At 37.2% G+C, this 24,037-nt stretch overlaps 1 protein-coding gene across 3 annotated transcripts in view; it reads left to right on the plus strand.

The window, feature by feature from the left end:
* LOC150100507 (transcriptional coactivator YAP1-like) overlaps positions 1-24,037 on the plus strand; it is a 182,907-nt gene that overhangs the window by 20,463 nt on the left and 138,407 nt on the right. For 2 of the 3 annotated variants that reach the window (XM_090402512.1, XM_090402510.1), the window contains exon 2: positions 4,012-4,238. In XM_090402512.1, coding sequence (XP_090258638.1) covers positions 4,012-4,238 — 227 coding nt within the window. The remainder of the gene's footprint in view (positions 1-4,011; positions 4,239-24,037) is intronic. The other variant, XM_090402511.1, reaches the window with a different exon arrangement.

Consider the following 24,037-nt stretch of genomic DNA (forward strand, 5'->3'; position numbering starts at 1 on the left):
CCACATGGGTTAGTAAGTGAATTGAGATGGGTGGAGTTATATAGAAGATTAACATGTTGGATGGGGGCAATAGGCTGACAGGTAGGTTGTAATGAAATTGTGTGTTGGGGTGGTATGCTTAAAGGGGAAATTACTTGTGTTGTACTGCTTACTTAACTACTTTCTCCATTTAAGCCACTCTCACTATCATACATAATTTAAGTTATATGATGTATGAGTTAATGTTAAGTTAATAATATTGAGAGAAGTCAGGGAGAACTGTGAGGAGTAAAACAGTTGTGGCATTTTTTTAGAAGGATCTGAAAAGACTAAGTTGGCAAGTAAATGCAGAGGCGTAGGGAGGAGCATTCAGCCCCGGGTGGTACTTTGTTTGAACCTTTTTGAACTTTCGTAGTTAATTCTAAAATACAGTCTCGAGAACTCATTTCCAAATATTGTAATACTACTGCGAATTTCCCTTACAATTGCTGTAAGTGTTGCTAGTTGTGAGAGGAGTTTTTCTAAATAAAATGGATTAAGAATTACCTACATTATTATGAAATAGACTTCGCCAATGTCATCAAAGATTTTGCTAACAGAAAAGCAAGAAAATAACATTTTTCTTGCTCTGTTTTTGAAGTTTTACTTCAAAAATAAACAGTGTTCTAATTTATTTCCCTATGTGTTGATTTGACTTTTTGTAGTATATTTGGTGGTATTGAGAGGGGGTGGCAAATTCAGGGACCACCCCGGGCGGCAAAAGCTCTGGCTACACCACTGAGTAAATGACATTACTGTTTTCTCTTTTGAAAGTGAGAGGTTTGACATATGAAGGAGAGACCCAAAATTAAGGGATCATATTGTTGAAATTATGAGGATATTATAATGATAACCTTCTTGATATATAGAAGTAAAGAGGTTACGAGTCGGTTTTGTATGGTGTGATCAGACACACATGGATTACTGTTTGCATTTATGATCATCTGATTTTCATGGGGTTGAGGATATAGAAGATCTAGAAAGATCGACTTAGGTGGTACCATGTTTCTAGAAATGCTGGGTATAAAAGAGATTTATGAGCCTCTGCAGTGCCATTTGCTGAGTTTCATGAATAGGAAAAGAGAACGTTGTAATATAAGATATGGCATCCTTACCAACTTATTACTGTGGTTATTACTGGTTAAATGCAGAAGAGATTTTTCATAGAATGGGGGTGAGGTCAAACAAGAGGCATCCTTAGAAGAATGGCCTCTTTTATAAGGAAGGTGTAAAGAGCAAGTTCTTTTCACCTGATTGATGAATGGAGTGATGAGCATAGAATGGGTTTAAGGCATTATTCACTGAACTTTGTATCTGACACTAGGGTGCTCATGCAATGAATCACTGATGATGATGATATAATAATAAAATATTTCACAACCTGTTCCTTGTCAACATCTTGCTGAATAGAATAATGTTGGGACAACTGTCACCTATTTCTGTATGAGCTAGATTTATCAGACATCCCATATTTTATGTCGAATTTTGCTGTCCCATATTGTACTTGTAGGGACAGCCTAATGTCTTGCATTTTAATGAAAAGATAAAATTATAAATATTATGTTAAGCAATTATAATTTTCAATATTATTTTCGAATAATCCAACTTAAATCGATTTGTAAGCCATAAAAACTGAACAATTCGAGGAAATTAATTGTGTTTACAGTTGCAGAATTGTAAACAATTAACATTGGCAGCAACGGTCCCTTTTTATTGGTCACTTTTTATTTAGTATCACCATCATCATTTGTTTATAATTTTAGAATTATAAATAGGGAAACCAATCAAAACAAATAAGTAGTGTGTGTACACTGAGATAGGACTTGGATGTTCTTATGACATGATGGAAAACCAGGCTTCTCTGTTATATGCTAATTGATGGATCTCTGATGCAGAAAGTTGGGGGGGGGGAAACGGGGAGAATATTGAGTTCGGGATCTGCCTCTTTTTCTTTTTCCATCTGTAGGGGTGTAGAGGACCAGAGCATCAAAAGGTGCGGAGGGTGGATGTCTGAGTTGGTGGCCGAGCCATTTTATTTGGTTTCTTTGAACAGTGGTGACTAGAGGATCTTGCTTAGTTTCATCTAATTTAGTAGCGTTAGGAATATGGTCTTGCTAGGAGTAATCCAGGATATTTCTTAGATAAGTTGGTGCACTTGTAAAGACGAATCTTTGTCTCTTTTGAGATGAGGCTCAACTTCCATACTTTATTAAGACTTCTGTTGAACTGGACTGCTTTCTGTTTTCCTGTCTTAATGTCTGTTAAGGAATTTGAGATGTGTGATCCTAGGTATACAGAGTCCTCTACTTCATCCAGGTGATCATTTTGATTTATATAGATGTGCCCATCTATCTGATTTTTTAATATCTTTGTGTTTTGGGAGTTTATTTTTAGTCAGAATATTTCTGCAGTTCTCCTAAGGCTGTTGAAGTGGTTTTGGGCATCTGTAATGTTGGAGTCAGTGAGGACTATATCATCTGCAAAGCTCAGGTCTTCAAGGTGCATCAGTGTATATGGGTCTTTGATGAGGATTACAGATTTAACTTGAATCAATTTAAAAATATAGTCAATCACTATGATGAATAAATATGGGGCCATAGTATCTCCCTGTAGGACTCCTGTGGTGATGGGAAAACTGTCTGTTTTGTCTCCATTAACTAGCATTTTTGTCTTGATATCCCTGGTAGGGTGCCTTTATTGCCCTGATAATTTTAGGTGGAATGCCATGAAGTTTAAGTGCTTCCCATAGTTGTTCCCCTGTCAACAGAATCAAATGCTTTTGAATCAAAAAAGTCAATGAAGTTCAAAAGCAATGGTAAGTTCTTGTCCTTTGAGCCTTCTATTAGTCTTCTGATGCAGGAATGTGTTCTAGAATACGACGTTTATTGAGGAATCCAGTCTGTACCTGTTTGTACCTCAATTCTATTTAATATCATTCTGTTGTAGATTTTTAGTGGAGTAGAAAGGAGTGTGATTCCTCTGTAGTTTTCATGTTTGTTCACGTTACCCCTTTTTTGGAATTGGTATTATTAGACCTTCTTTCCACTGTTCAGGAACTTTCCCAGAGGAAAGTACAAAGTTATATATGTGTAGGTTTTTTTTTTGATGTCTTTGAGATGATTTTCCTACTTTTTGTTGTTTTGTTGTTGTTATTTAGCATAAGCATTTTATTTATAATTCTGTACAGATATATTGTATTTGCTTATTTTCAAACAGTTCTTATTTGGACATTGTTCGGTGTGGTATCGGTACAGTATGTGGATGTTATTTCAATAATTAGTAAAGAATAATATCTCACCTTGTGCAATATTTGGTTAATACATAAAATATATAATTAAAAGTAAATTAATTTTCTTTATTAATTATACAATGGTAAATTAAATTTTGTTTCTTTCCTTAAGTCCTTAACAATGCGAAAGCAAAAGTGCGTTTTTAACGATGATTATTCGAAAGAATAGAATTTTATTGCAAAAGGTTGCAACATCTGAAGACAAATGTTTAGCACATGGGAGACAATCAGATATTACACAACACAGTAACACTCAGAAACACAATCTGACATTTCAAGTTCCAGTTCCAAAAGTATTGATACTTATTTTGTAAAACCAAATACCAGCAATGAAAGAAAAGTTATTTCCACTGAAATAACTATGGCATTTCATGGCATAAAGCATCATCATCATTCTTTTGGTCACCCATATCCCATATTTGCTTTTCAAAAACCTGGCAACCCTAATATTAGCCCTAATAATAACAGAAATGCACTCCTGAAATATCAGAATCCTTAAGAAATTATGTTACTTTTAGCCAATTAAGAATGTATGCTTATTTCTGCTTAGAATAATGTCTAAAAGCAATTTTAGAACTATTTCAGCAGTTTTCAGGTAATGAACTTTTTTAAAAGTAAGAGAACATATCTTCTTTTGAATGTTTACTGTGCATTCTTTTGAACCTTGGCATTTTGTTTACTTCTACTTTTGTGTACCCTCCTAGTCATGTTACAAAAAGTACAACGTGGGAAGATCCTAGGAAAAAAGTATTGCCTACAAACCAGTCAATGTCCACCTCTTCATCCAGTAGAAGAACAGGAAGTTCAGCTGTTAATTTACAAAATTTAGGACCTCTACCAAAAGGATGGGAACAGGCAACAACACCTGAAGGTGAAGTTTACTTTATTAATCATGCTGAGCGTACAACCAGTTGGTTAGATCCTAGGATACGTAAGTAATATTGAAGAAATAGTTTATTTTAATGTGATGTATATTGATGGCCTTGAAGACCAGCTTATTTTTATTAGAATATATTGCACTCTTGGTGACCAAATAGATGTAGCTTTGGCTTTTCCTCTGAAGACTATGGTTGAAAAAAACTCTGAAGTGGCATAAAAAAAAACCATTGATCACCTAATTAGAGCAGGATTTCTGACATTTAACCTTTTGTTGATGGAACTGCCTTATAAACATAGAACTATTTGCATTTTGGTAAAGGTTAGTTCTTGAGAAAAATGTCAAGTACCAAATATGTAGATAAAAGATAAAGAAATGAAGTTAAATTCTTCTGCTATGCAAAATAATGGTTTAAATTTTGTTTAAAGTTGCAGAATATAAATTCCAAAATCAAAATATTTTTTAATGCAACATGTGATGCCTTTTTAAAAGATTTTGACCTGTCATTGGATGGAGCATGTGTACTTGGATGGAAAGTCAGGTCTTTTGAAGTGTGGTCAGTACTGTGTGCCTCCTAGGGACTGAAAGAAGAGTTTGTTATAGTGGAAGATTTTCTGTAGCAAATATCCTTTAATACTGTTTTTGATGCTGTGGGACTTTGGCTAGGCTTTTTGGTCGTTTGGTATAGTGAGTTGACTATATAATACAGTTTTTTACTTTTCTGGGCTTATGTTCTCAAAAATTTTCTTATAATGTTTCATGATAGCATGAAGAATTCTCTTAAACTTTCTGTTCCTTAACATTAAGTAATCTTTTTACTAAAAGATGCACACAAAATAAAGAAATGTAAAGTTGACTGTGAGAATTGCAGGTGGTTTGATTAGATTGTTGCTTCTTAACTGCCATGGCATTCACAGATATACCTGGGCTTTGTAACTTGCAAAGTCTTGAACAATGAGTACAGAACTATTTTTAGTTTTGTACTCATCTAATTACTTGAAACCAAATAAAATCAGACATCTACATAATTCATTTTTTGTAAGTGTTAGCAAATTATATGCTTTCAGATATTATAGTTTTGTGTATATTAAAGGATCATCAACTAGTCAAATTGTCAGTATGAGTATTTTTATGAGCAAGATATTGCATTATGATTATTTTCTCTAGTTGCTTTAAACAAGAAAAACTGAAGGGAAAACAGAGCTAACAAGAATTATCATGTTGGCAAAATTAGTTGCTGAGACAGAGAACGAAACAATTGTGATAGTTTAAATTAATATCCTGGCACCCACTATATCTCTGTATACTCAAGGTCAGGAGGATAAATCATGTGGGAGTTAAATGGATGAATAGTATCATCAGGTGGTAGCTGCAGAAAAAAAAAGGGGGGGGGAAGAAATAAAAAAGGTGATTAGCTCATTAGTATAAATCACAGTCAATAAGGATGATCAACATAGTGAAGAAGAGGCAAAATCTGGATATGAGAGGAAATTATCCAATCAGGACAAACGAAATTTCAAAGGGCTCTTTCTCAGTGTAGTGAGTAACAGTAAAGATGATCATGGATGGCTCTTATGAATGCTGATCAGAAATAGTTGAGTTTCAAAGTGACCACTTTTTCCACATGGAGATAAGTTGCTTGTGTGAGATAGCAGTAGATGAACTGGAGGTGCTTAGACTGTTACATAATATCAGCATGAATTTGTCCATGGAATTGGATAGGATATCAGCCTTTGTATTGTGAGAGTGCATAAAAGAATTCACAGTGCCTCACATCAACTTTATTATTATTATGAGTAACTTCAAAGAGTCCGTAGACTCATCAAGAGCTCATGCCAAGCACTATCCAGTATTTGTGCAGTATCAATCATACACTATCTGTTAATAATTGTCCAGAAACCCCTGTTATTTGAAGTTATGGAACATTTCATGTTATTAAAACTAGTGTACAGATAGTAGGAAGCAGTATTTCACCATATTAGTTGAATACAGGTGGTATGGCAACATGATGTGAACTCAGTGACTTCGAGAGTCATTGGGTGGTCTCTGTCATGTTGGTCGCATGTCCATATGTGCCATTGCCGCTCAACTGGAGCATCCAAAATCAATAGTCGGCAATGTGTTCAACAAATGGAGATGTTCTGGCATCACCAGTGCAGGAAAACTCCAGGGTGGCTGCTGAAAATGACCAAAAGGACTGGAGAGTGTTAAAACGGGTGGCATACAAAACCAGCTACAAGTGGCACAGACCATCCGTGATGAGTCCAGAGTGCCAGTAATACCATGGTGAGCACTAATACTGGGTTTCCATGGAAGAGCAATGGCACACAAGCCGAACATCACAACAACGAGCAAGATGGTTTGTCTGGCTTGGTGCAAAGAGCATGTGAACTGGATAATTGACACGTGGAAAACAGTACTCTGGAGTGATGAATGAAGGTTCACCTGTTTTCAGTCTGATGGCATGGTATGAGTTTGGAGGCAGCTCGGCGAACGCTTGTTACCACAGTGTGTTGTACATATAGTAAAGTTTCATGGTGGAGGAGTGGGACCACTGGTCATTGCTTGTGGTTTCATGAATGAAGCCCAGTACTTTGATCTTCTGGATAATCAGGTGCTGCCTACACTGTGGAGTTTTTATGGAACAGACCTGTGTTAATATCAAGATGACAGTATCCTATGCCACGAAGCTGCAGCTGTTATGGGATGGTATGAAGACATGGGTGTTAAACGACTGGCCTGTGCAGAGTCCTGACTTTAACCCCATCAAACACCTGTGGATGAATTGGAGCAGCAACTGATATTCAGAGCAGCACATCCTCGATCTGTCACTGAACTCAGACCATCCTGAGTTCTGTCACTGATGTCTACTGCACATTGGTGGAAAGCTGGATCAGTTACAGCATGGAAGACCTTCCATTTTGACTGAGTCCAAAGCAACTGCAGTACATTATGTGTTACGAAAATTCACCTTCAAAGAGTCTTAGAAAACTCAGCACAGACAGGTATGCCATAAGGCAGTACTTGGAGAGCCACCAAACAAAAGCTTCATCCATACCATATTTACTGAGTTCAGGAATTGAAGCCACTGGATAAAGAAAAAATGTGTTCTACTATATGTGGTTTTTGATCATTTGTTGAAGAAAATTGAGTTCAAAAGCTGGAGAACGTCTTCTTCAGTAGGCCAAAAACAAAAAATTCAATGCCGTCAATTTGACCTTTTGAAAAGAAAACGGAAAAGCACTAAAAGAAAACTTCATCAAATTAGCAGAAGAATGTGACATTGAATCCTAAAAATATCGTCAGCTGCCATCGTTTCGGACCCGTAAACAAAAGGAAGGACGGAAAGAGCTTTCCATGCCATGTAAAAGTGACTTGTGACATGCCGATAAGCATCAAAATAATAACAGTGATGAATAACTAGTTCAAAAAGACTTTTCCCCAGTTGTACATACATTCTCAACCAGATTTATCATTTGCACAAAGGGAACAAGGACTCCAACTTCGAAGACAACTTGTAGAGAAACATCAAAATAGTGACCACAGTTGGACCATCGACTACAGACAAGTTAAATTTGTGCAAAAACCAAGTGATGCCACTAGCAGCCACCATGGTGACCTGTATGCAGGCATTGCATTGGAAATGTGCAAGACCCCTGTGGTCAAACATATGACTCACAAAACCCTACAAATCCACTTCACCAACATCCGTGACCTAAACTCTAACCTTATTAATGTCCACTACCACCTGCAGCCTTCCAAACCCCACCTACTCTTTCTGGCAGAAACACAAATCTCACCTACCTTTAGCACTATTCATCTCAACCTTCCAAACTACACACTCTTTAACTCTTTTCAACCCAAGGGTGGCATCTGTGCATACATCTGCTCTGACATACCTTGCCAGAGAGCACCCAACCTAGAATCGTCCAACTTCTTTGAATGAAAATATCCCTGCCCAACTCAGTCAAATTCATATGCTGTCTCTATCGCTCCCCTAATGCAACCAACCACTCCGTGCTCTTTAATTTCCTCTCCTTAAAAATTGACTTTCTCCAGTCCCACTTTCCCAATAGCAAAATCATCCCCTGGGAGATATTAATGTTCACAACGCCAACTGACTTTCCTTCTCCAGCTGTACAGATTTCAGTCAGAGATGCTGAAACATTCACCCATCACTAATGACCGTACACAATTAGTTTAAATGCCAACCAGAATACCTGACAACCCGAACCATTCTCCAAATACCCTAGACCTCTTCCTGACCAATGACCCTTCCAAATACACAGTGAATGTAGAGGACCCACTAGGCAATTCTGACCACAACCTAGTGCTCATCTCCTCCCCCATACAACAACGCTTATACAGCCACTCCCATACAAGAGTAGTTTGGCATTATAACAGTGCCAAGCGGGACAGCCTCCACAACTTCTATGCCTCATTCTCATGGTTAGACTATTGCTTCTGATCTTCCAACCCAAACACATGCACTGAACTCATAACCAAAATAATCCTCACTGTCATGGAATCATTACTCTGACCTGCCATTTATTAACTAAACCCTGGTTTTCCAAAAGATGCAGCAAGGCTGTACAAATGAAAAACCAAACATACCATTACTGGCTCAAATCAAGAATTCCATCCTCCTTTACAGCTTATACCCAAACCCAAAATAAATGCAAAAAAACAATCAATGTCCAAAACAGAGTTTGAAAGAGCAAAAAGCAGGAAATTAGTGGCCTGTCCAAATGGCAACTGAGCCTTTTGGTCCCTTGCCAGAGCAATTGGTCATAACTTCTGCCTAACACTATTCCCAACTCTATTATACCCAGATGACTCCATTTCATCATCAACATCTACAGAAAAAGCCAATCTCCTGGCCTCACACTTTGCTTCCAATGCATGCATAATTGACAATGGCAAATGTCCCCCAACCATTCCAGATGCCCAATATACAATGCTCACTATATCCTTTGGGCAGAAAGAGATCAGTAAAATACTGTCCAAATTAGACACAAAAAAAGTTTCCTGGCCCTGATGGCATTCCTCCAATTGTCCTGAAGGTTCCCAGAACCTGGAAATTGGCCTATATTCAACCCATTCCCAAGAAGGGTGACAAGTCACTGCCATCTAATTACCGCCCTATCTCGCTCACCTCAGTCCTGGCTCAAGTAATGGAAAAATCATCAATTCCCAACTCCTACACTACCTCAAAGCTATCCGTCTAATAAATGACCGCCAGTATGCATCCCGTCACTGCTGATCAACAGGAGATCTGCTCACATATGCCACTCATCTCTGGACAAATGCCATGGAGAAGTTTGGCGAATCTCAAGCAGTTGGACTTGATATCTCCAAGGCATTTGACTGGGTCTGGCACAAGGGCTTACTAAGCATGCTGCCATTGTTTGGTTTATCTCAAGACCTCTGTAGTTGGATTGCCAGCTTTCTGCCTGGATGCACACTGTGTGTGTGGTGGTGGATGGCTCCTTATCCTCTCACCAACCCTCTTCCTGCTATATATATCAATGACCTACTGCAATTGACCTCCAACACAATACACAGTTTTGCAGATGACAGCACACTTCACTCCTCGCTTGCATTTGATAAGCCTTACCCTTCACAACTCACCTCAACCCACAGAACATCAACCACCACCATCCTCAATTCAGACCTCCAAGCCATCCTCCAATGGGGTTCAGATAACCGAGTCATTTTCAATGCAGGTAAAACCCAGTACAAAAAAGAATTATTTTCTCCCAGTATTATTTTTGACAACATCCAAATTTCCAGCAAATCTGAGATTTTCTCTTCTTGGAATTACCTTGACATCAAGCCTCTTCTGGCATAAACACATAACAACCATTGCATTCTCAGCTTCTAAAAAACTAGGATTTTTCTTTCGTTCAATACGTTACTTCACCCCTGAACAGCCGTTAACCTTATACAAATCACAGATCTGCCCAACCATTGAATACTGTTCCCACATATGTGGTGAGGCCCCCAAAATGCTCAACTCAATATAGAGGAGAACAATCAGACTTATTAATGACCCATCTTTTACCAACTCATTTCCCCCCCCCCCCACTTTTGCACAGACAATCAGTCTCTGCACCATGTGTTTTCTATAAATATTTCCATGGAAAATGTTCTTCCGAAATAGCATCAATAACTCCCCCAATTAGTGCTAAGCTCGTTGGAACACGTGCAGCTGCTGCTCAGCATCCCTACACAGTGCACCTCGAAACTCGCAGAGCATGTTTCTTCTCCTCTCTCCTTCATCCCTATTTATTTATTTAGCATATGATGTACAGGTCTCAGGATAATACATACAAATTACATTAAACAGCATAAAAACAATTGTAAAAATCATATTAAAAGGGGTACACAAGGTTGAAATGATTAAACATCAAAATTAAGAATAAGGAGTCAGAGCTTAATCCTTAAATCCAGATCCACTCCAGGGATTCTGGGGTCAGTTTAAAAAAGTCCTCTTTAGAATCTGAGAATGAGTAGATAGGGCACTCAAGCACAACGTGATTGGTGGTCTGGATCCCTCTTCCGCATTCACGGTTTGGAGTATCAGACCAGCTCCATTTATGCAAGAGATGTTTACATCTCCCGTGTCCTGTTCTGATCCGATTTAAAGTGGTCCAGACATGTCTAGGGAGATTGAAGCCCTCCAGATGAGATGTCGGATTTGAAATGAGAATTTGAAGATTGGAGGTACGTTGAAACCAATACTCTCCCCATGACTCGCATTGGTCAAAGTTTTGGTCGTTTATTTGTATTGCACTCCTCCAGGCAGGGTGCCTGGATTTCAGTTTTGTGAGGTATGGAAGGAAATGTCTTGGTGGATAGGCAAGGAACTGTTTCTAATTATTTTTGTCCATAATTTGCTTAAGGTTTGTGTCCTGCAGAGTGAGGGAGGGGCTATATTACTGAGAGTTGGGAGTAGCCAGGAGTAGATCTTAAAGCTCCAGAGATTATCCTCATAGTTTGATTTAGCTGGATATCGACTAAAAAAAGCGTGTGCGCTGTTCAGCCACACAGGAGCACAATACTCTGCTGTAGAATAGCCCAAAGACAGTGCAGTAGTATGCAGTATGTTGGCATCAGCACCCCAAGAAGTACCAGCAAGTTTATGCATTATATTATTATGAGTTTTTAATTTTCCAGCAATATTTTCTGTATGATATTTAAATGTCAAACTTCTGTCTAAGGTAACTCCTAGGTATTTTGGATGATTGTTAAATTTCACCTGTTTATTTCTGAAGTAAACTTTTGGGATATAGTTGGCCTGGATATTACTTAAATGAAAGGATGTTACTTCAGTTTTGTTCAGGTTAGGTTGTAATCGCCATCGTCTAAAGTATTTATCAAGTATAACCAGATCTTCAGTTAAGGTGTTCTCAACTTTTTGGAATGTTGAATCTTGAGTTGCAATGGCAATATCGTCGGAATACATGAATCTCGGTGATGCTGTCTCTGGGATATCACTTATATATAAGTTAAAGAGCAACGGGGCAAGAACTGACCCCTGATGTAGGCCATTTTTAATCTTAAAGAATTTACTTTTGGATTCATTGAGAAATACTTGTATCCATCTGCCTGCTAGTATTCGATTAATTTCCTAGAAACTATCCCATCACCAAAACTAGCCATAGTTTTGGTGATGGGATAGTTTCTAGGAATTTTAAGATAAGACCCTCTTTCCACACTGTGTCATAGGCAGCAGAAAGGTCTACGAATACCGCTATTGTTTGCAATTATTTTTCATAACCGTTCTCTATAAAGGTTGTCAAGGCCAGTACTTGATCGCAACAACTTCTGTCAGGTTTGAAGCCAGCCTGTTTCTGTGGAGTTCTGTTATGTATACTTGAAGAAGTTCTGTTGTATAGCATTCTTTCGAAAAGTTTCAGGCAGATGCTTAACAAGGCGATAGGACGGTAGTTGGAAGTAATTGTAGGGTCTTTGCCAGGTTTTAAGACAGCAATGATTTTAGATCTTTTAAAAATTGATGGAAATATGCCAGAGTCCAGGATATTGTTGTACATGGCAGTAAGCCATTTAATAGTTTTTGGTCCACAGTTCTTAATGAATTCAGGGTAGATGTTATCGAGTCCAGCCACCTTCCCAGTCCTCAATGAGTTAACTGCCTGGGTAAGTTCCCGGGAAGTGAAAGATTGAGATGGTGATGATGGTGGAAAATCTGTTTTAAGATTTTTTAGTTTTTGTTTCACCTCTCTCGTAGCTACTCTAGCTTGAGGATATTTCGTCATCGAGACTATATGCTTTGCAATGTGTTTTGGATCTATGGCGGGTAGTTTACCAGAAGTCCTTGTATTAGGGTCAAGCTTCCTAATCAGGGACCAAGCTTTTCGACTGGAATGAGTAAAATTTAAATTGTTCATTGTTTTAATCGATTTGTCTTTTCTAGCATTATAAAGAGACTTCAGTAGCTTAGTGGAGATAGGGTTATTACTAGTAGAGAATTCTTTATACAGTTTTTCACTGTCACTATTCCAGCCTGGGATATAATCTCTCCTAAAACCTCACGGAATGGTTCGTTTGGCAGCACCAATAATAATGCCAACAAATCTATTGTAATTGTTTACAGTGGGCTTTATGAATCTTATTACAGTATCAACCTGTTTCTTAAAAGAGTCCCAGTCAGCTTTGAGAAAGTTCCACCTATGTTTTAATACTGTTCTTATGATTGCAATATTGAGGCCTACTTTATAGATTATAGGTCGATGTTGGCTATTTGGGAAACTGTCTAATACTTTCCTAGAGATGGGAATTTGGCCACCATTATCGTCTGCAGTACAGAAGCACAAATCAGGGTTATATCCTCTTTCCCATATAGAGGAAAGAAAGCTTTATATCTTTGGCATCAAAGATCAGATAGAGGTTCTGATTTTCCATCCAGTTCACTAGTAGGGTACCATTTAGGTCATCCATTCTATAGCCCCAAAGGGAGTGATGACTATTAAAATCTCTTAGGATTATGCTTGGATATTGTTTCTGGGACAGTATTTGATCAGGCCATTTAGATAAGGGAGGTTTATACACGTTGATTATAGTATAAGCAGATATTATAATAGATACACTATATATGTCCATGCTAGTACTTGGTTCACAGATCTTATAATTAGAAATGTCATATTTTATATATGTTGCCACACCATATCTGAGATGGTTTATGCAGTTAATCATATTGTAACCACATATTTTCCCTCTCGTTAGTAGATCTAGATGGTCCTTGGTGTGAGTTTCCTGTATTACAACCACATCTATTTGATGGTAACTCATTATCTTAGTAAGAACTTCGCATTTAGCCCTACTTATGCCTTCTACGTTTAATTGACATATTTTTAAGAGTGAACCCATATTCTTGATTCTCAGTTCCTCGGTAGGTGTGTGTCGGTTATCTGAGAGCCTGTGTCCGTGAGTCCTGCTAGGAGAGTACGGATCCATCTGTCGCTGTAGACTATTTAGCGTTATCCAGGGTGCACTACAGGGAGGCAGTCTATATTAGACCCCTCCTTCATCCCTGCAACTGCTATACTGTGGAACAGTCCTCCCCTTGATCTATTCCCTAAGGAATACAATATACAGTCATTCAAATCCAATGTGAACAAGTACCTTCTTCTCCAACCAATCATGGTACTAATATACACTATAGTACCATGATTGGTTGGAGATTTATTGGAGAAGATCTACCAACCTCTCGTGTATGGGCTCAACATAAAAAAAAAAATATCCCAATCTCACTGAATATGTATGGCTCCATTAATTATTCTAAAATTTGAGAGACTTGTTACACAACCACCTTCTGTTCAGTGGCCATAGTCTACATATGTGCTCAATCCTGAAGAACATACACTGAGTATTCCTTCCCCTCATTGAACCTTTTCCATTAGTTATATTTTGTAATTCTGTGACATGTTTTTGTGTTCTGATGATGTTGGTTTCAGTCTTGTGAAATATTAATAGATTAATCAGTTATTCAAAACAACAAATTCCTACTTTCTAACACTTAAGGATTCTTCGACAGACCAGGGGTCCAATTCCTTATATTTTTGGTATCTCTGAACCTATTGGTTCAGATATACCAGATTTACCAATAGGTAGAATTTTGAAGTTTCACCTTAATCCCACATTTTCCTATCAACAAAATTTCTCACCTGTTACCATTTACAAAAGATAAACTGTCACTTCTATCTTCAGCTGGTGTTTACCAGATCCCTTGTGAATGTAATTTGACATACTTTTGGCAGACAGGCCATTCTGTGTAAAAAAAATAAAAAATAAAGTTGCTACTACACTGAATACATAAAACCTCAAAAGTGTGGTCTGGTACAGCATAGTATTGACATTAAACACAGTGTCCTTCCTTTGGGATGAAGCTAGTCCTCTCTATTGAAGTAGTTTTAAATATGAATGCATTTTCAAAGAAAGTTGCGAATTCCTTTTACGTCGCTCTAACCTGAAAATCAGAATGATTGTCTTTCTATTCCAAAAATTTGGAAGAGTCTCATCTTATAAATATCAAAAATAGCTTTAATATTATTTATTTTAATATTAATTTCTAACATGTGGTAACTATTTTTAATTGATAAACAGAATATTCCTGCTCTGTGATTCGCTTGTTGTTCTCACACACTGATGTTATTTCAGTATGAAATATTTGTACTTTCATTAAAGTTTACTACTGTAGTTATTGTATAATTTTGTTTTATAGCTTATGCCACAGGCATCTTTAAATATTAGGTTTAAAGATTACTCAGTTATTCGTCTTATGATGTTTCAGTATATTGTTAAATAGGTTTGTTATGAATACTATCACGTATTTAAGCCTTGATGAATGAATTGTATTAGAGGAGGCCATGTGAGGGGAAGGGAGTCTGGTTTGTGAAGTAATCAGATGAATTTAAGGAGCTAATGAAACCATCTGAGAGAGAGAGAGACAGAGATTGCGTTAATGTGTAATGTAGTTCATTTGAATAATGAGATAGAGAGACTTAAAGGGGTGAACAACAGACACAAAGGGAACTAATGGAAAATATGAAAGGCTAGTGCAGACATAGTGAGGCGAGAATGAAGGTGTGATGGTGAATAAGCTGTGAGTGAAGAGTAGAGTGCACTGAACTCGGGATATAACAGAACACTCTGGGAATTGGGAGTGCCATTATATCAAACATTTTATTATGTTCCATTTGCTAGCCTGGTTAGCTAAGTAGTTAACACATACACTCTCCAACCAACAGGCTACTGGTTTGAATCTTACCATGGGCATGGATGTTTGCAATTGTCTGTAGGTAGGAGGTGAATTTTATCTCCCAGTGTGATACCGGCGCTTCATTTATTGGAGACCTGATATGGCTTGAAAAATAATTTCATGTTTGGTCTCTAACCTTATCCCGCCCATGGTCCTGATGTTCTATAGGTTTATTTACACCATAGGTTCCCAAACTTTTTCGGGCCACTGCCCACTTTGCAAGACATAAATTTTGTAATGCCCCCCCCATTTTACCCGTAATATTAAATTATATAAAATTGGGTTTATTTTTGTACAAATCAATTAGAAAAGTGATTTTATATATTTTATATATATTTTGAAATGAAATATAATGAATATATTTGCTACTGTAAACATAACCTATTATGCTCTATTTTCTCATTGATATAGAAAATTGACATCTATTTCTATCAGACATGGTAAATTTTCAAATGATTAAATAATTGAAATAGAAAATTGATAAAAAAATTGATCGTGTAAGACGGGCATAAGATGAATTAAAATGCAATATTTAAATTTTAAATGATTATCTAATCGCAAAATCACGAAAATAATTAATTTTTAAATATATATTATTAATTTCTTCTATAAAAAGCCACCGACCCCTAGACTGCCTGAACGCCCCCAAATGTATCTGATCCCACTATAGCCCCCCTAGAAGGCTTCAGCGCCCACTGGGGGGACGGTATCGCCCAATTTGGGAATCACTGATTTACACCCTTGTGGGTGGAAGACATACATGCGTGCGCATGCGCACACACACACTGCTTGAATAGAAGTCAATAGACTCCATAGTTTGAGGTCTCCTTTCACTATGATGATTGCAGCAATCCTACAAGGCATACTTTCCACAAGTGTACAATAGCAACCAGTGGAAATTTTGGACCATTCTTCCTGAATGCATCTTATGAGGTCCTGGACTGTTGTGGGGTGGACATCCCTTGACCTCATCCGACGCTCTATTTCATCTCACAGATGTTCAGTTGGGATGAGATCAGGGCTCTGTGGAGGCCAGTCAAGTGTGGTCACATCCACAAACCATGCAGTTACAGCAGCAGCATTATGACATGGTGCATCATCTTGCTGAAAGAGACAATGGTCAGTGCTGTAGAAACAGAACAAAGTAGGACGCATTGCATTGCCTAGAATGTTCAGATATCTCCCGAAGTTCAATATTTGTGGCACCACAAACAGAAGTCTGAGGTCAAACCAGATAAAAAGCCTAATACCATCATACTGCCACCTTTGAATTTCATAGTTGAGTTATGCTGTCTGGTAAGAGACATTCACTTACCAGATTTCAGTGTCTAATTTCAGGCCCAATTTCAGTGTCTCTAATGTATCATATTTTTTTCATTAACGAAATGTTGCAAACTTTGAAATAAGCCATAATCTGAAGGTGCCAATCAGGATGTGGAGATATCCTCCACATCCTGATCTTTCATTTCTCCTCATCCTCCACATCCTGATCACATTCCTCCACATCCACATCCATAATCTGAAGGTGCCAGATCAGTACGGAGGATGTGGAAGTTTTTTCCAGTTGAGTTCCTTGATCTTGGTACAGGTGATTCTTGCACTATGACGGCATGCATTTATCATGGTGAAAAACAAGATCCTTTCAATTGACCAGAGAACATCTTTTTCTTTTAGTTTTTCATTCAGTCTATCAAGTTGTTCACAGTATATTTTAGTTATGATTATTTGGTTTTTGTGGCAAGAGTTCAAAGTGTATAATACCAGCCATATCTCACCAAACACTTAACAAAACCTTTTTGAGGGTGAAATATCTTGTTTTGACTGAGGTTTAGCATGCTCCCCTGAATGAACCCACTGCTTTTAGTGCTTAACATTCTTGTAGAGTATCCATTTTTCATAACCAGTAACTATAGGATTAATTCAGATGATATTTTTGAGATCAGGACTGGTGGTGGTGGGAGAACTAGGGGACACCCATGGAAGCTGGGCAAGAGCGTGGTTAGCAGGGGTGTTAGAGCTGGGTTCTTTACTTTTAGAGTGGTAAATGAGTGGAATAAGCTGCCAGAGTCTGTTGTGGGTGCTATGACAGTGAGCGAGTTCAAGGCAAGGTATGATAGATACTGTGAGAATGTTGAACAGCTGTGTGAACATGATGTTTAGGGCCTCCCTCGATGAGTCTAAGGACTCCTGGAGTAGCCCGTGGTGGTAATAATAATAATAATAATAACTACATGACTCAAAAAACGGAGATCGAATCTCTTGAGAATGAAGAGCAGTGCAGATGTTGACGTGCTCTCTTCACTTGTTGTTCTTCAGGAACCACTTGCCGAGCTTAGACACTATTCCAAGTTCTTGTAAATGCTGATGGATGGTCGATGATGATAATTAAGATCTTTTACTAAATCTTCAACAATTTTGTGCTAAATCATCAACAGTTGCATTGGTATTTCTTGCAATAGCAGCTTCTAGCATATCATTGTTGAGAGAGACAGGGCACCCAGAGCGAGGGATTTCTTTTAAGCTAAAGTTCCCTTATCAAAATTTTTGGAACCATTGCTGGCACTTTCACACATTCAAACACATTATTGCCATACATTTCTTGCACATTTTTTTTTTTTTTTTTTTTTTACACTGTTAGCAGCATTGTTGCCTTTTTTGAACTCATGTGCCTAATGTGCTCTTCAGTGACCTCTATAGTCATAAAAGGTTATTTAAACTATTTAAACAATAACTTATGTATGATGTTCTTGCAAAGCAGAATTCCTTAGAATGAGGCCACCTCAGCTTAGCGGTAATTATAAAGCTTTAAAAATTCATGTTTAGACAAAATGAGACTCATTTTTACTCATTTGAACAAGTACAGTATAAAAATACAAGTACAATATATACTCTGCTAAGTATTCCAGGTAAGATTTATGCAAGTATACTTGAGAAGATGCTAAGAAAAATTGTAGAAGAGAAACTTGGAGAACAAGTTGGGTTCAGGTCAAATAGAGATTGCCAAGATCAGATTTTCATTTTACGACAGATTGTTGAGAAATTGTTGGAACATATAACAAGGATCTGTACTTTAGTTTCATACATCTAGAAGAGGCATATGACAAGGCATCCAGAGAAAGCTTTTCAAAAAATTACAGTTATATATGTTATGAATATTATGCAGAGCAATACATTGTTTTTAGGTGAATGGATAAGAGCTGCTGATTTGATATGTAGTCAGGAGCTGATATTTTTTATGTTCTTTGTGCTCTGGAGATTCTGTATATAACACCAGGGAAATATCAGCAAATAAGTTAAATATTAATTATTTTCTGATTATTCTTGTGTTGTGAATTAAAACTGTTAAAGTTAGTGAAATATAAACTGCCAACACATAAACCTTTCTACTTGTTTAAAGAACGGAATAAGCAAAGCAGGCATGGTGGGCACCCAGTTTATATGGAATAAGAGAAATTTTCCAAAACATTAAACTTGTGGTATAAAAGATGGTGTCAAACCAGTTTAAAGTTATGGATCTCTGAGAGTTGTGTTAGAAATAAAACACTTGATCAATGATTAGAGACCACAGGCCTAGAGTTCTGTGAAAAATTAGGGGCCTGAACAGATGACATAAATGGCACAATCATATTAATAATGAAGATATTAAGGGGGAGCTTGACTTTGTTAGCATTCAAGAATGTGCAAGCAGGTTTATTTCAATCTGAGGTATTATGGTTACTTGAACAGAATGGGCTGCAAAATGGCAACAGAAAGATCCAGAGGAAGACCAAGATCTAGATGGATTGATTTGAATCAGAATTACCTTAGAAGTGTTTCTTAAACTTTTTCACTCACTTGCAGAAAGCATTTAACTCAACAGCCCACTGGCCCCTATCTCCCTATCCATTACCAATGGGTCATTATTTTATCACTAGAATATATAGAATACCATGCTTTTGTAGTCTAGCTTACATTGGATAGATAAGGTGTGGATTTGAAGTGAGAAAAAACGAACATAGTGGGAAATGTTGAGCTTAAAAGAAAAGGATCTGTTCTGGCCAACCATACCTCATCTGCTAACCACATACATATAGTGGGATAATTTCCATTATACTGTATTTGGAAAAAAACTTTTATTTCAAACTTCTCTCACCAAATCCTTCCACATCTTGTATTTCAGTTTTTCCAAATTAGCTCATCTTTGTGTGATGACAGCTAATGCATGGCATGTGACTTCATATTCATGCTTTAGGATGAATCAGTTTATCTACTTTTGTAATGATTTTTCAGCATTTAGACCAGTGACTCCCAAACTTTTTTGGTTCATGCTGCTCTTAGTGTATCAGGATTTTTCCACAGCACCCAAAGTCAGAACATAGACCTACCTAACAGTTGCAGTGTGCAGTTGGTGCAGTTAGGTTGGTTAAATTAAAAAATAAATAAATGAAACACGTATTTCAAATTCACAAACAATTTATATAAAAAGTATTAAATAAGTACATATTTTGAACAATCAGATAATTGAATAAATAAATCATAATTAACAGGACTGGTGAGCCTGTTGTTCACTGCACATCTTCTCAAATCTTGGAATCAAAATGGACACTGCCATCCTCATTTCCTGTTCCCACGTTGATTTTTGCATGATTCATCAACATATTGATTGTCCGATTCTAAAACTACATGGGCCAGATGTCATTTCAGTGAAAATATTGGAATATTTTGAGGCACCTCAGGGTGTCGCAGTGCACAGTTTGGGAACCACTGATTTAGACAACTTTGTTATTTGTTTTTGCATATTTTTTATGCTTTATTCAAACCCTGATAATGCTATGAGTTTTAATGTGAGTGAAACTAGTTGGATATTAGTTTTCTAATTTCTAATTGACTAGTAATAAAAAAAAAAGATCCATTTTAATCCTACATTTTTTAGTTATAAAATATTTCTCAAACTTGAACAACCTTAATATTTTTCAGTGGAAAATTTAGTCGGCGGAAAATTAGGATAGGAGTGTATTATATTGTGAATTATACCAAAAAGTGAAACACTTGTAAAGTATTTAGTTGCTTATTCAAGTTCAGATATTTAAGTATTTAGGATTTAAGTTTGCACACAAAAAAAGTACAAAATAATGCAAATAATGGCATGACTTTCCTTCAGACACCAGTAAACATGTTAGTTTCAAACTGGAGATGTATAGTATTTGGCAAAATATTATTATTATTATATTGAAATTAGAGTGATGTAAAAGAAGAACTTTTTTAATACAGTTGACCCTTGGTAGTTAGGGGGTGCCGATCCCCCCCCCCCCACGTTCAAAAATCCGCATATAACTTTTGACTCCCCAAAAAATGTAACTACTAATAGCCTGCCTTACTGATAACATAAACAGTCGATTAACACATATTTTGTATGTTATATGTATTATTTTTATTATTATTATGCAACACCTCCAGGAAGTGTCCAAAGACTCAACAACTCTTTGTCTCCACCACTCAATTCACCAACTCTAGCGAACAGTAACTACCATCATCATCATCTACATCAGTGCCATCTACTGCCCAATACAACTAACATTTTCATAGACAATCGCAAACATCTATGCCCACGGTGGGATTCAAACCCCCAGCCTTTTAACTGGAGAGCAGATACTCTAACCACTCAGCCAAACAGGTTAGCATTAGAGAAAAGAAAATGTTATTAAAGAAAATCACAAGGAAGTGAAATACATTTACAATACTCTGCTGTATTTATTGATACTGTAAGTTATGTTGTCTGTTTACAAGATGAATCATCAACTTTTATATGGAGACTTTTGAACAGAAAGCCTTAAACTCTGCCCCACAAAAACCAACCATATGGCTTCACTATGTTGATGATGTGTTTGCTATTTGGCCACATGGCTCCGATGCACTCCTCTCCTTCCTAACACACTTAAACAACCAACACCCCAGAATCAAATTCACCCTGGAAGAAGAAGAAAAAAACAACTGCCTTTCTTTCTTAGACACACCAGTCACCAGCCTGATGGAACCTTGGTTTTTTCCATTTCTCAGTCTATAGAAAACCCACCCATACAGGCAGATACATTCACCAACAATTCCCCCCCCCCTCCCTCACAACAATATGGAGTCATTAAGACACTACACAACAGGGCTAAACTTATCTGTTCAAATGACAATGCCCTAACCACAGAACTAAACCACATTCTCAACATTTTCTCAGCCAATGGCTACCCCCCCCCCCCCCAAAAAAAAAATCCAAAAAATCACAACCCCCCCCCCTCACAACAAGGAATACTCTAAATCCATCACCATACCCTATATACGAGGCACTACGGAAAAAATTACAAAAATCCTAAACAAACATGACTTAACTTCTTGTTTCAGACCTTATAAAAAAATTGGCATCCCTTATCCACTCTACTAAAGACCAACCTCCCCCCCCCCCCAGACCTACCTGGCATATACCAATCCATTGCAGCTGTAAGCTGTCCTATTTTGGCCAAACAGGCAGGACAGCTAATATCAGAATTTCAGAACACAAGGACTATATCTGGTTTCACCAATACAGCCACTCTGATCTTGTACACCCGCCATAGAATACGGTTGAAGAAAGCCACGATAATACACCGTAGTAAGTTCAAATACGAAAGGCTTTTCATGGAATCAGCCTCAACTCTAAGAAACAATCCAAAGCTCAACAAATTTGGTTGCATGAGACTACCCCAAATTTGGGAAACCTACATCAGAAGACCTTCAGCCCAATCGCCAAAGAATACCAACATTGCCTGCTAGGGGGCACCATCAGGTCTTTCTCCTAAAAGTCCTCATTTACTGTTGGTTATGCTTGCATGCACGTGTCTTGTTTTTAAGTTCCTATGAAAATGGCAACGTGACGTTGCCGAAATATTGGAAGTGTATTAAAATTAATTTTAATGTATATCCTAGTATACGTTGTAATTTCCTTAAGCTGTTTAGTAAAAATACCATCTCCTACCATCAGCATTAAAATCATTGTGCTATGAATATTCTTTATTTTTACAACATACTGAAAAACTCCTTGCGATTATCTTTGGCCTGCACTGCTAATTTCCTTTCATATATCTGCTTTTGCGTTTTTTACCACACTGGTTACCTTTCTGGCCTGTGCTTTGTACTGCTCATGGGCCTGCTGGTCAACTTTTTCCATGAATTCCTTTTTTTTTTCTTTTTTTTTTTTTTTTTTTTTTTTGTAGCTCCAGCTTAATGATTGATGGTATTAATCCATTTTATCCCCACCTGATTTATTCTCATGATTCTAGGTATGCAGTATATTACTTCCCTCAAACACTCCTTTATCACTTCTCATGCACCATCAGTATCCAGCCTTTGTAGACTCACATGCCATGGCACTGATTAATCTCTTAAGCTTGTCATACTTACCAGCCTTGCAATTCCACATATACCCCCTTCTTAACACGTTCGCTGCCAACTATGAGTATACTCGTAGTTTGTATATCAGCTTCACAAGCCAACTACGAGTATACTCTTATGTCAATTTACTGACCTCCTAAGCCAAACACGAGTTATCCCTTAGTATAATTACCTTAATTTGGACCCTTGGATTCTGAATAAAGCGGAGAGCACATCTGGGGGCTTGGTAGAAGGGAAATAATTTCAACTAAAATATAGTATGTTATATATGTGCTTCAGAAGCCAACTATGAATATACTCGTTTGTCGATTACCAATCTCCTATGCGAAGCGCGAGTTAATCTGTAGTATAACACGTAATTTGTAAATCAATTTATAACTAATAAAATCAATAAAAATAAAAACCAATCAATAAAATAAAAAAGCATTCAGTAAAATAAAAAAACAATTTATTCAAATTAAGAATGGTGCATTTTAAAACAATTTTCCACGCACAATGGTGGTTTTTCCTGGCAAACAGGACAATAATAATGTGTTTCGCGTCGACGTTTGTATCGTGTACTGACATGGCATGGCTTTGTCGGGCGATTCCTTTTTTCTGTTGGTGGTAAAATTTTCAAATAATGAAAATCCCGATTCCTCCTGATATTCTCTGATACTTTAAGCTCATCCATTCCAACAAAAATTGAGATAAATTGATCTCTAAATTTTAATGCACTCATTGCATTTCCAGTAATCATGTTATAAAATTTATGCGCATTTTGAATGTATACCTCAAAAATGCGTATTGCCAATTTCTTAGGCCATCTAATTGTCTTTCGTAAGGTGGAATAGTATGAAAGCATTTGATCAGAAAGATCAGTGCCTGACATACCCAAATTATAATCCCTAACGATATTTGGTTTTAATTGAAATTTACCATTCTGATTTTACGCTTCAACCATTTCAAATTTGTGCATATTTGAAATGGAAAGAACTTCCCTCTTATCCTTCCATTTGCTGACTACAACAGGACCTCTTCTTTGCCAGACAAATTCCCCTTTCTTTAATTTCTTCTGAATAACATCTGGTGGATTATTTTTCCTATTATTTCTCCGCGTTCCACACACGTACGTTTTTCTGTCTGTAAGTGATTCTGTCAGAGCTACAGAATTATAAAAATTGTCCATATGCAA

The sequence above is a fragment of the Typopeltis vanoorti genome, chromosome 13 (genome assembly GCF_054136105.1).
Source record: "Typopeltis vanoorti isolate ZY-2024b chromosome 13, IOZ_Tvanoo_1.0, whole genome shotgun sequence".
NCBI classification, from domain to species: domain Eukaryota; kingdom Metazoa; phylum Arthropoda; class Arachnida; order Uropygi; family Thelyphonidae; genus Typopeltis; species Typopeltis vanoorti.